Source organism: Sinocyclocheilus rhinocerous, unplaced genomic scaffold (assembly GCF_001515625.1).
Source record: "Sinocyclocheilus rhinocerous isolate Xijiao unplaced genomic scaffold, SAMN03320098_v1.1 scaffold1093, whole genome shotgun sequence".
Lineage (NCBI taxonomy): Eukaryota > Metazoa > Chordata > Actinopteri > Cypriniformes > Cyprinidae > Sinocyclocheilus > Sinocyclocheilus rhinocerous.
In genome coordinates, this window is record NW_015626381.1 from 1,170,766 (window position 1) to 1,182,732 (window position 11,967).

The 11,967-nt window shown below is 41.1% G+C and overlaps 1 protein-coding gene across 2 annotated transcripts; it reads left to right on the top strand.

Annotated features, from left to right (window-relative positions):
- Nucleotides 1-132: 132 nt before the first annotated feature.
- afg2b (AFG2 AAA ATPase homolog B) lies at nucleotides 133-9,331 on the top strand. Of its 2 annotated transcripts, XM_016518445.1 has the most exons (9): nucleotides 133-232; nucleotides 1,425-2,495; nucleotides 3,931-4,113; nucleotides 4,192-4,350; nucleotides 5,959-6,168; nucleotides 7,073-7,303; nucleotides 7,409-7,543; nucleotides 8,623-8,748; nucleotides 8,823-9,331. In XM_016518445.1, exons 2-9 carry the CDS (start codon nucleotides 1,434-1,436, stop codon nucleotides 8,961-8,963), a joined length of 2,247 nt encoding a protein of 748 aa, XP_016373931.1. In that variant the 5' UTR covers nucleotides 133-232; nucleotides 1,425-1,433; the 3' UTR covers nucleotides 8,964-9,331. The 2 variants fall into 2 exon arrangements, with proteins under 2 accessions (XP_016373931.1, XP_016373939.1); XM_016518453.1 differs by lacking the exons at nucleotides 3,931-4,113; nucleotides 4,192-4,350.
- Nucleotides 9,332-11,967: the final 2,636 nt, after the last annotated feature.

Consider the following 11,967-nt stretch of genomic DNA (forward strand, 5'->3'; position numbering starts at 1 on the left):
CACACACACACACTCACACTCACACTCACACACACACTCACTCACTCACACACACACATATACTTTCGCACTGTCTCCAGTCCAGCAGGTGTCGCTGCGCGTGCTGGTCTGTGTGGCGCTGCAGTGAAGAAGACTAGAGGACACGTGGAGATGTGTGTGTTCATTACTGGGTGCTGAAGCTGTTCTCTAACGTTGATGTGATTGCAGTGTTCGCCCATGAGCTCGAGTCTGGGTAAGAAAACAACAACAGCAGCACTGTTTGATATGAATCAGGATATTAGGGTTTATAGTTTATCTCAGTCTGTCGCTGTCTCTCCTACATTCAGCACTTTTTCATTTTACGTGTCCAGTAACTGATGCAAAACTGATTTGTAGCTATTTTTCAATCTGATTTTTGATGCAATAACACATAAGTAATAATTAGACTGCAACAATAAAACATAGCATGCATTGTATTTTAATAGTTATTACTTTTATCCATTATATTTATGCAGTGTTGAAGTGAATGATTTATGAAAATTACACTACCAGTCTAAAGTTTTTGAACAGTAAGATTTTCAGTGTTTTTTAAGAATTCTACAAAATACAGCAAAAGCAGTAATATTTTGAAATATTTTTACACATGATCTTCAGAAATCATAATAATATGCTGATTTGCTGCTCAACAAACCTTTATTATTTATTATTATATTAATAGAAAGATCCAAAGATCAGCATTTATCTGAAATAAAAAGCTTTTGTAACATTATACCATTTGAAAGCTTGGAGTCAGTATAATTTTTTTTTTTATATATATAGAAATAAATACTTTTATTTAGCAAGGATGCTTTAAATTGATCAAAAGTGATGATAAAGAGATTTATAATGTTACAAAATATTTCTATTTCAGATAAATGCTGTTCTTCTGAACTTTCTATTCATCAAAGAAACCTGAAGAAATTCTACTCAACATAATAATAATAATAATCAGAAATGTTTCTTGAGCAGCAAATCAGCATATTAGAATGATTTCTGAAGATCATGTGACACTGAAGACTGGAGTAATGATGCTGAAAATACAGCTGCGCATCACAGAAATACATTACAGTTTAACAGATATTCACATAGAAAACTGTTATTTTAAATAGTAAAAATATTTCAAAATGTTACTGTTTTTTTGTACTTTGGATCAAATACATGCAGGCCTGGTGAGCAGAAGAGACTTCTTCAAAAAACAAAAAATCTTACCGTTCAAAACTTTTGACTCTATATATTGTAATCTTTGGTTGAGCCAGCTGTTACGCTCAATTGAGAATGATTGTTATATTTTACATGTAACAATTGATGTAAACAAACATAAAACAACTGTGAATACAGTGAAATGTGAGTTATTGAGGATCAGTTTTGTGCTTGTTTTCTCGATCTGAGCTGTTGTTTATCTGTAGGTTTCTGAGATGATGCATGTGGAGGGTCTGAAGGTTCTCCGGCGGGACGCTGTGGACTGGGACTCGCAGCGCTGTCGGATGGGTCCGGCTCTGATGTCCGGGTTAGGCCTGAGGCTGGGCGCTCCGGTTCTGATCCGGGTTCAGCGGGGGGTCTGTCTGTGCACCGCATGGCCACGGCGGGACCTCGCAGAGGGATTCCTGCAGATCAGCACCCAGTGTGCGACACCGGACCTCAGCGCACAAACACTCACCGGACTCACGGTTAAACCGGCGCACATCACACCCCTGACCTGCCCCAGACTCTCCAGCGTGAGCGTGAAGGTGTTTGTGCAGAGACTAGAACACAAGCGGAAGGTCTCCGAGCCGAGCGTTCACAAGCTGCTGGAGGGTCTGTATGTGCACCAGGGATATTTGGTGGACCTGTCCGGTGCGGAAACGGAGATCAGGTGTGTGCTGGTTGAGAAGGTGAACTCGGGCTCGCAGAAAGCTGGTTTGATTACAGCAAGAACTCATGTGGAGGTCAGTCTTGCTCAGACTGTTAAACACTTGGAGAGGCGTCAGGAGGTCTCGGCGGCGTCTCCGGGCGGCCTAGAGGAGGTTTACACCTCGCTGAAAGAAATGATCACATTTCCTCTGCGTTACCCAGAGACTCTGCGTCAGCTGGGAGTGTCGTGCCCAAGAGGACTGCTTCTGATCGGGCCGCCCGGCGTCGGGAAGACCCTGCTGGCGCGCTGCATGGCGAGGGACATCGGGGCCACGCTAGTGACTGTAAACGGGCCGGAAGTCACAGGTTCTCGACCCGGAGAGAGCGAGGAGAACCTGCGGCGCGTGTTTGATCAGGTGCGGGAGGCGGCGGAGGAGGGTCCGTGCGTTCTGCTGATCGATGAGATCGATTCTCTGTGCCCGAGGCGGACGGAGAGCAGCGGCGCTCCAGAGAACCGGCTCGTCGCTCAGCTGCTGACGCTGATGGACGGCATCGGCAATCACGAGGGCTTCGTCATCATCGGAGCCACGAACCAACCGGACGCTCTGGACCCAGCGCTCAGGAGACCCGGGAGGTTCGACAGAGAGGTAATTCTGGTGATCATTTACGATATATCCTGAGAAACTAAATTTTATTAGATTATGTCAGTGTCCCTTTTCCTTACCTTCCTTTTGTTTGAGAAATGATCCAACTGAACGGCCCAACGTGAAATACCTGTAGTATTATCTACAACTATTTGTGTCCTTAAACGCTCGTTTTTTTTGTGGTCGACAGCTTATAAAAATGCAGTTCTGGGTTTTTTAGCTTGTTTGCTGTACAGCTTGTCACACAGCAGCTTTTAGACACTGTTCTGTTTTTTGTTATTAATCAGAAATGACAAAGACGCAGCTTCCCGCAATACAGAGTCAATGGAGAGCGTTGGATTGTCCCCCCCCCTGTGTGGGCGTGGCCTAAATGCGCTCTGTCTCTATGCGTTTTGGCCCTTCATGATTCAGTTTGATTCTTTCGGACAAGTTCACTCATGCACTGAATCATTTGCAGATGTTTATAACACCATAACCGTGCGTTCACACCGCCGCCGTCGAGAGCGTCAAAGTGGCCGGAAGTCATTCATTTTCAGTGTGAGCCGGCGGCGAGCAGCGGACGTTGAGGGCGTCGAGGAGAGTTGAAATCAGGTAAACTTTATGGTAATGAGCTATGATGCGGTTCGGCGGAACGTAGAAGTCCACCGCTTGAGAGGATTCCAGAGAACGCAGTCCTGTAAACTTTGGTTCCGACCGCATTAGTTCCCAAGCAAAATGGAGGAGAGGTTGATTATTGCTGTGGCGGGGCAGAGCTCCACGAATCTTTCTACAGCGTTGTTGGCAGGGCGGCCAGAGTGATTTTTGACGCTCTCGACGGCGGCGGTGTGAACGCACAGTAAGAGGATAGAAAGACACAAAACTAAAAGAGCACTGGATTAGGAGATATTCACCTACAATCCATCGTACTGCAGGAAACAAAAACTTACAGTTGCCTTCTGTTGTTCGTCATCTATGAAGCAGCTCTTAAAGGCGTAGTTCACCCAAAAATGAAAATTCAGTCATCATTCACAAACCTGTACGAGTTTCTTAATTCTGTTCCCCATTGACTTTCATATTATTGTTTTCCATGCAAGTCACTGGCTATCGGCACCTGTTTGGTTACCAACATTCTTCAGAATATCTTCTTTCATGTTGAACAGACGAAAGAAACTTATACAGGTTTGGAACAACTTGAAATTAGGTGTCCCCAACTAAGCAAGCCAGAGGAACCAAAACTCCATCGGTGTCAGAATGGAGAAAAAACCTTGGGATAAACCAGGCTCAGTTCTCCTCTGGATAGACGTGAAGACAGTAGCCTACCAATACAGTGTGAAAAAATGATCAAAATATGATGGCTAGAAATGCTCCTGGCTGTCTCTGTTCAAAGGCATGTGTATCTGAACGAGCAGCTGTTTTGAATCTTGGCCGCGGTGTTTTATGGATCTCGCATGTCCTGCAGGTGATCGTCGGCGCTCCCTCGCTGCTGCAGAGGCGCAGTATCCTGAAGAGTGTGTGTCGAGAGATGCCGCTCTCCTCTGAAGTGGATCTGAATGCTGTCGCTGAAATGACCTGTGGCTACGTCGGGGCGGATCTGAGCGCGCTCAGTAGAGAAGCAGCGCTGCAGGCCATGCGACAGTCGCAGGTACAGTCACTGAGATCCATTCTAGCAGCAGAAGTCTCTTGTGTCCTCTCTTGTTGAGATGTTGTTGATGTTGTTCAGGCGGGAGCGAGTGAGCCGGTGTCGATGCAGCACTTCATGCAGGCGCTGCGGATCGTGCAGCCGTCGTGTTTGAGGAGCAGTATAGGAGCCACTGACTTCAAACCCGTCAGCTGGGAGCAGATCGGAGGACTAGACGACGTCAAACTCAAACTCAAACAGGTTTTGCACATACTGGCAACCAGGGCTTGACATTAACACTAGTGGTCGACCGATATATCGGCATCGGCTAATACGTTTTTCTGTTTGGCCGTTGTGTTCAAGGCGGGACTTTTATTTTGATGGCACTGAGAACAGCAAGAATGCTTCTGATTTTATTTCATTCAGTGTGAACGGCAATTGATAATGGATAATCAACAGTAACAAGCTTGTGCCAGTTGAGGCTCACGCAGTCTGTCTGTATGTGAAACAATCTCGTGGAGAAATCAAAACAAATAAACACAACTGCACACAGAAGAAACATACTGCGGTAACTTAGTGCAACTTAGTTTTTATATTTATAACATATAGCCTAGTTAAGCAACTTGACACGACCAAGAGAGTGCCGTTTTCTCTGAAAACCACAAATGCAAATTTGACACTGATTTTACACAAGAGTTCAAACGAGTAGTTAATATACATTTTAGTACAATACTGTCAATGTTGACAGTTTTTGCTCAATTTGGTTAACAAAATTAGTCCCAAACAAAGATCATGGCAGAACAACGGTGTTTCATTACTGAATGATTTCAGCGTTTATGAATCATTTGAGTCAGTGATTCACTGGTCCATTCATAAAGACAGGCACTTTGTTGAATGAATCAGCTGTCTGAACGAATCGTTTGAATGAATGCCTCAATGACTCACTCGTTAAGACAGTCACTTACGTTCATATTTAAAAGTAGCTTATCTTTGCATTTTCATCCCAACATTTCATATTTGTATATTTTAAACTGATTTAAAACACCAAGCTCATAACATTATTTATGCTGTTATAATTTTGCAGTGTAAATGCATTCATGCTTCATTAAAAGGCACCTATTATGCAAAATCCACTTTTACACTGTGTTTGGACATAAATGTGTGTTGGCAGTGTGTGAACACAACCACCCTACAATGCTAAAAATCCACCCACTCCTCATTTTTTAATCCCCATTAAACCAAGTCAGTCTCACACCCCAAAAATTACATTTTCCAGCTGTTATAATAAATGATCTGTTGGGTATTTTGGGCTGAAACTTCACACTGGGGACACCCAAGATCAATATTACATCTTGTAAAAAGGGCATAATAGGTGCCCTTTGATCTGTCTATGTAAATGCATCTAATGCCACTTCAGCTGTTTCTGTTTCTTCTGCAGTGGAAAGATTGGTTTTGTTAATACCTTGATTGATAATTAATTGATTTTTTTATTTTATAGGTAACAGCCCTATAGTGTCTTATTAAATTAAATTATTAATAAATTATAGGAATTTGATATGATGCATGCATGCATGCATTTAATATGGTTATGGGAAAATGCCCTTTATAAAAAAATAGGCAAAAAAAACGACCTGGAAGTCAATATTTAAATAAATTAAAGTATGCAGTAACTCAAGTCATATAAAACGTAATTTCCCAACAACAAAATTGTGGCCGGTGGCTAGTAAATTTGGAAAACTACTAGCCACAGTGGCTGGTGAGCAAAAAAAGTTAATGTCAAGCCCTGCTGGCAACCTTAGTTCAGGCCGATTTGCATGACTTTGCTTCAGTGTAATGACGAAACGCGTACTGTCTGACGTTTGTGCTCAGAGTATCGAGTGGCCCATGAGGTTTCCAGAGGCGTTCGTGCGGTTGGGTGTTTCTCGGCCCAGAGGAGTGCTGCTGTACGGGCCACCCGGCTGCGCTAAGACCACGCTGGTGAAAGCAGCAGCATCTTCATCACACTGCACCTTCCTCTCCCTCAGCGGGGCCGAGCTCTTCTCTCCGTATGTGGGAGACTCTGAGAAAACACTGGCGCAGGTCTGACATCCTCTGATTCAGTGCTTCTGTTTAGAGCCGTTGATTTAACATGTTCATTTGGTGCAAATTTTTTTTAAATTTAATGCAGTCGCCCCGTCCAGACCTGTGCCTCATCTTACACTGATGCAGTGTCTGATGAACATGAAGCAGGATGACTGAGTCTATTAGAATGCAGTTATATGAGCACAAAAATGTCCCTCTTATGTTACATTATATGATGTAGTTTAGCAGTATCACACCAGCAAGAGTGCCGTTTTTCCCCAGTATCTGCAAATGTGATATTGAATTTATACATCAGTTCGATAAACAAGATCATATTGTGTTACATTTTAGACACCCTATTGTGTTTTGCTCAAAAAATAGTTCAACTGAGCATGTCTGATCAACACACAGCAGTGATTCGTAACTGAATAAATCCACGGTTTTGAATGAATCGAGTGAGTCAATGATTCAGTGATTCTTTCATAAAGAAAGTCACTTGCTACGTTTATGAAAGAATCGGCTGAATGAATGACTCATTAAGACAGTTTGGTTTCTCTCTTTAGTTTCATTTTTTTTATGATTATCTATGCAATGTTGAATCAAAATATTTACTTCTAAAGCTACTTTTTTGTTGGTGTTTTCTATTTAACTTGTAAATTGTAATAATGACTTCAAATTAACTTTTGGGGGGTGATTTCTCAGCCAAAATTGATGTGCAATTAACTTGTGATTAATTAATTGGTACATTACATAATCACAAGTTAATTGCACGACAGCCATCTGTTATTTAGTGAGCACTTATCCTAAAACTACACTATTTTCTCCAAGGCACATAATTTAGCTGATGCATCCCAGCGGCTCTGGAACCTCAAACCTTCAGACAAATAAGCTCTGTCTCTCCGTCTCTCCGTCTGTCTGTCAGTTGTTCGCTCAAGCTCGTGCGTGCGCTCCCTCCCTCGTGTTCCTGGATGAGATCGACAGCATGGTGGGCTCTCGAGCGGACGGTTCCTCTCACAGCGTGCAGTCGCAGGTTCTGTCGGTTCTGCTGACCGAGCTGGACGGAGTGGGAATCCGGACTGTGGAGAGACGCAGCACCGGGAGAAAGACGGCTCAGTTAGAAGGAGGAGAGCAGGAGGACACCAGACTACAGCAGATTGGTTTTGTGGTCCAGGGTCACATATGTGCATGTATTGAGCTGTAATGCAAGAGTGGTTTTTACAGTGCTATTAACACTAACTCTGTGTGACTTGTGTTTCAGATGGAACTCCAGGAAGTGTGTAATAAGGATGTTTTGATCGTGGCTGCCACTAATAGACCAGAGGTTCTGGACAGTGCTCTGCTCAGACCCGGCCGACTCGACCAGATCATATACGTTCCACCTCCAGATCTTGAGGTGAGCAGACGGTCCTAACATCAGATGAGATCTAATCATCTCTTTTCAAACCCCGCCACACCATCTTCCTCAAAAAATAAGCCACACCTGATTTGCTGATTTAAAGTAAGCATGAAAGAGAAGTTGCAACAAAGTTTTCTACTGTATTTGTGAGTGAAACGATATCGAACAAGAAAAAAATGTAGGGCAGGGACTTAATTTTATCTGTCAGTTGTTGATTATTTTGTGAAAAGTGAGTGCTGCATACTGGAATATGGCTGTTTTCAACATAATAATAATCAGAAATGTTTCTTGAGCAGCAAATCGGCATATTAGAATGATTTCTGAAGATCGTGTGACACTGAAGACTGGAGTACTGTTTTTGCTGTACTTTGGATCAAATAAATTCAGGCCTGGTGAGCAGAAGAGACTTCTTAAAAAAACATAATAAATTGTACCGTTCAAAAACTTGGCTGGTAGTGTGTATGCTTCAACATTAATGTATGGATGAACTGTTCACAGTAAGATGAGTAACATGCATTAAGAAAATTAACAGGGTCAGTTGACCTATCGGTAAGCCCCTCCCCTCGAACGCAGATGAGCCAATGGCAGTCGAGTATCAGTTGCACGGGGAGTGGAACTCAGACATCTGTAGGTTTCAGCGTAAACCGGTTAAATGTAATTTAATTTAATCGTACCCTGCGATACATGAACAGTGTTGATCCGGGATGTTGTTATCTGCGATCATGACGAACGTAACATGAGGCTTCTCCCGCTTGCATTGTGATCTGTAAACCCTCGCTTCTAAATTCATACCCACAATATTTATTTTAAAATCTTTTATATATCCCTCCATGGCATATTTAAGTTGCACTTGAATGGCGGTCCTTCTGTGTCCAAAATTTATCAAAAAGATATAGGGACAAGGTTTTCACACTGACCGCTCTCATTGTAAGACAGTGAGCAGCTCCGTTTGTTTGTCTGAGGGAGCAACAGTAACTAAGGGGGGCGGGGCTTACCGATAGGTCAGTTGTGATTTCACACTGACTTTAAATGGTACCGTGTGCAGCAGGTGTTTTCTCATGCGTTCTCATTAACAGGCTCGTCTGGCCGTGCTGTGCGTCTGCACTAAAAGCGTCCCGCTGCATCAGGACGTGTGTCTGCAGGATCTGGCTGCTCAAACTGAGCTCTTCTCTGGAGCTGATCTAGAAAACCTGTGCAGAGAGGTAAACACACACTCACCTCACGGCATTCCTTCATTTCCTTCTGTTCTGTTGAGCTGGACTCTTCTGTGTCTCAGGCGGCTCTTCTGGCTCTGCGTGAGGACGGACTCGAGGTTCCCTGCGTGAGGCAGAAGTATTTTCTCAAGGCGCTTCAGAGTTTGAGTCCATCACTGAGTCCTCAACAGCTTCAGCAACGCTTTCACTCAAGTCTCTATTAAAAATATATACAATAAAAATGTTTATAATTTGTGTACAAATGTCTTGTTTCACACACTCTTCAATCTGCAAGTAAAAGGTGAAGCACAAAAATATCAGTGGTGTTCATATTAAAGGATATGCAATGAGAAAAACATACTGTAACATTCTGAACTCAAAACCTCATTCTTGGTCCAAAAATAGCATTTTTTACTGGCCCCAGTGGACTTTGGCTTCTCTACGGGTTTGTAAAGCTCTGTTCTCTGTAAAGCTACTGAGGAACAACATGTGCTATATACAGAAACTGAACAAAATACATATGAATACATAACTTTATAACCTCAGATGGAAACCTTAAAGTGACTCAGCTTTAGTATAGTGTTGAAATAATTTAAAAAAAAGCCACAATGTCCTCTTTACGGTTTTAAACAATGTATAATCTCACAGAAATTGACCGTTAGTCTATATAGAGACAATTGCTAAAAAATTATATCCCCTATAGAGGACTAATCTATCACATTTGGGTCTCAGAGTTAAAGTTAGAAATAAATGTTTTAAACAAACCCAGATCGCAGGTAAATGCTGATTAATAGCTGAATAAATTTACCACAAGGAGTCACCAATACTGACTAAATAAAATCAAAGGATAGCGTGAGTGTAATCATTCGTTTGTAAACAGAACCGTGAAATACCTGAGTAAAGTTGAAAATTGAAGGTTTCTGTCGTCGTTTTCATCTCGCTGGAATGAAGCTGGCAGCTCGATAAACCGTGAAGACTCTCCTCAGACCAACCGTCAAAATATGAAACTCGCGCGCCTTTTTGAAATTCGCGCTTCTTCTAAAGTACAGCTAAACAATAATGATGTTGGGATGTCATTGCACGCTGACGTCACTACGCAAAATTGTGTCACAGCATCGAATCTCAGGAAAAATATATTTTATATATGTTCATTTATATTTGTTCGTAAAATGATATAAATACATGCTATAATATTAAAATATAAATAACTGTATTTGTAAACACAACATTGAATTATTAAACACACATTTTTCAACAATTTAAGTTTTTTTTATTTAGCTAGTAAACTAGTAAAACTGTACATTCTGAACAATTATACTTTTAAGCTGAGTATCAGTAGTTAGTATGCTACAAGAAGAGAAAGAAGAGTCTGTAAAAATAGGGCATAATCTACTATGTTAATATGAAGGAATTTTCCATATTGATTTTTCACATGTTTTTACCTGCATTTTAAATTATGCATTGTATTTTGTGTTTTCGGGTTACAATGGATAACGGATATGTCTTGGAAAATTACTAGTACCTTTTCCATTTTTCTAGATATTTTTATTACAGTGTAGTGGTAACTGATCAACAATCACAGGTACAAGCTAACAAGGTGCATCATAAATGAACAATTATTTAATTATTATTATTATTATTAAATTGAACAATTGCAAGTAGCAGCTAACTTAATTCATGTGATTATTGTACTGCTAGGCATCTTTGGTTTTCTCCTTTTGTGTTATTCAGATGGAAAATATGTGCCTTTTTATCGTTTGAGTCACTTAACAAAAGTTGCCAAATAAATTTTTAAAATAGCTAAATTTGTTGCTAGGTGCTTTTGGAAGAAAAAGTTGCTAGGGTAGAGTAACTGATCAACAATCACAGGTACAAGCTAACAAGGTGCATCATAAATGAACAATTATTTAATTATTATTATTATTATTGAACAATTGCAAGTAGCAGCTAACTTAATTCATGTGATTATTGTACTGCTAGGCATCTTTGGTTTCCTCCTTTTGTGTTATTCAGATGGAAAATATGTGCCTTTTTATCGTTTGAGTCACTTAACAAAAGTTGCCAAATAAATTTTAAAAATAGCTAAATTTGTTGCTAGGTGCTTTTGGAAGAAAAAGTTGCTAGGGTAGTCTGAAAAGTTGCTAAATTTAGCAACAAAATTGCTAAATTGGCAACACTGTGATGGGAGTTTCCGGATCAGTGGGCGGGGCCATAACGCAGGGGTGTTTTCCATAGATATATATATGTAGATGCCTCATTAGCGACTGTTTCTATGGGCCGCTATACGTAAGCCGTCCGCCATCTTGGAACGGTCAACTTGACGTTATTCACCATAGTAATCACTGAATATTCGAAAGATGCCTGGAGCGGTCGAATGGGGAATCTATACATATCTATGGTGTTTTCGACCATAGATGTGTATATATATTTTCGACCGTCTTACCTGATTTGCTCGCGTCAGAGTGACGTGTTGTGTTTAGGGGTGGGGTCAGGAAAGGTGACCGGTGTTTGTATACTGAATTAACATTATTTCTGCAGTCATCAAAATTGTCATATATCTTAGCCCAGTTATTAGATTGGTCACATTCTAAGGTTTTTCTATGCATAAAAACTCTTATACAACACTCATATAAATATGTAACACTGCACTTATTTAATTGAGACCCTTTAGTTTTTCCCATATTTGCAGGAAGTGCACTAAAACATCAGTCAGTAAGGTTTTTAGAGCTTTATCAACCGGTGGCATTAAATGGGTTAAATTCTACTGTATAATACATTTTCAGAATAATACAGCATCATGATTCACACACAGTCCCACTATAAGCTAAAGTCTTTCGAAGGACAAAAACATGGAGTTTACAACTTCTGGCTTTACGTCATCACGTCATTACGTCAGCTGTCACTTTATTTTGGCCTGAGGCCCCTAAACAGAAACATTGTTATGAGCATAAGTGAAAGTCATTGTTAGACGCGCTTCTACGATGAAACGTCGCGTTTGCGTGGATATGCATATATAATATATATAATGCACTTGTTATAGTGTGTATGTGTTGTGCACAGACCTAGTCACTATAAGAATGTATAGAGTTTTAATTGGTGTCAGATTGTGATTGAGTCCAGCAGAAGGCGCTAAAAGCACAGATGCGCTCATAGTTTCAGTTTGAAGGTGCAGCGCGTGATGGTGATGTGTGTGTGTGTGTGTGTGTGTGTGTGTGCGTGCGATAGAGC

Excerpts from the sequence above, each read along its gene's own strand:
- afg2b (XM_016518445.1), top strand. The coding sequence starts at position 1,434 with ATGATGCATGTGGAGGGTCTGAAGGTTCTCCGGCGGGACGCTGTGGAC. Across the intron at positions 4,114-4,191 it reads AGGCCATGCGACAGTCGCAG|GCGGGAGCGAGTGAGCCGGT; the intron begins GTACAGTCACTG and ends GATGTTGTTCAG. Across the intron at positions 7,544-8,622 it reads TTCCACCTCCAGATCTTGAG|GCTCGTCTGGCCGTGCTGTG; the intron begins GTGAGCAGACGG and ends TCTCATTAACAG.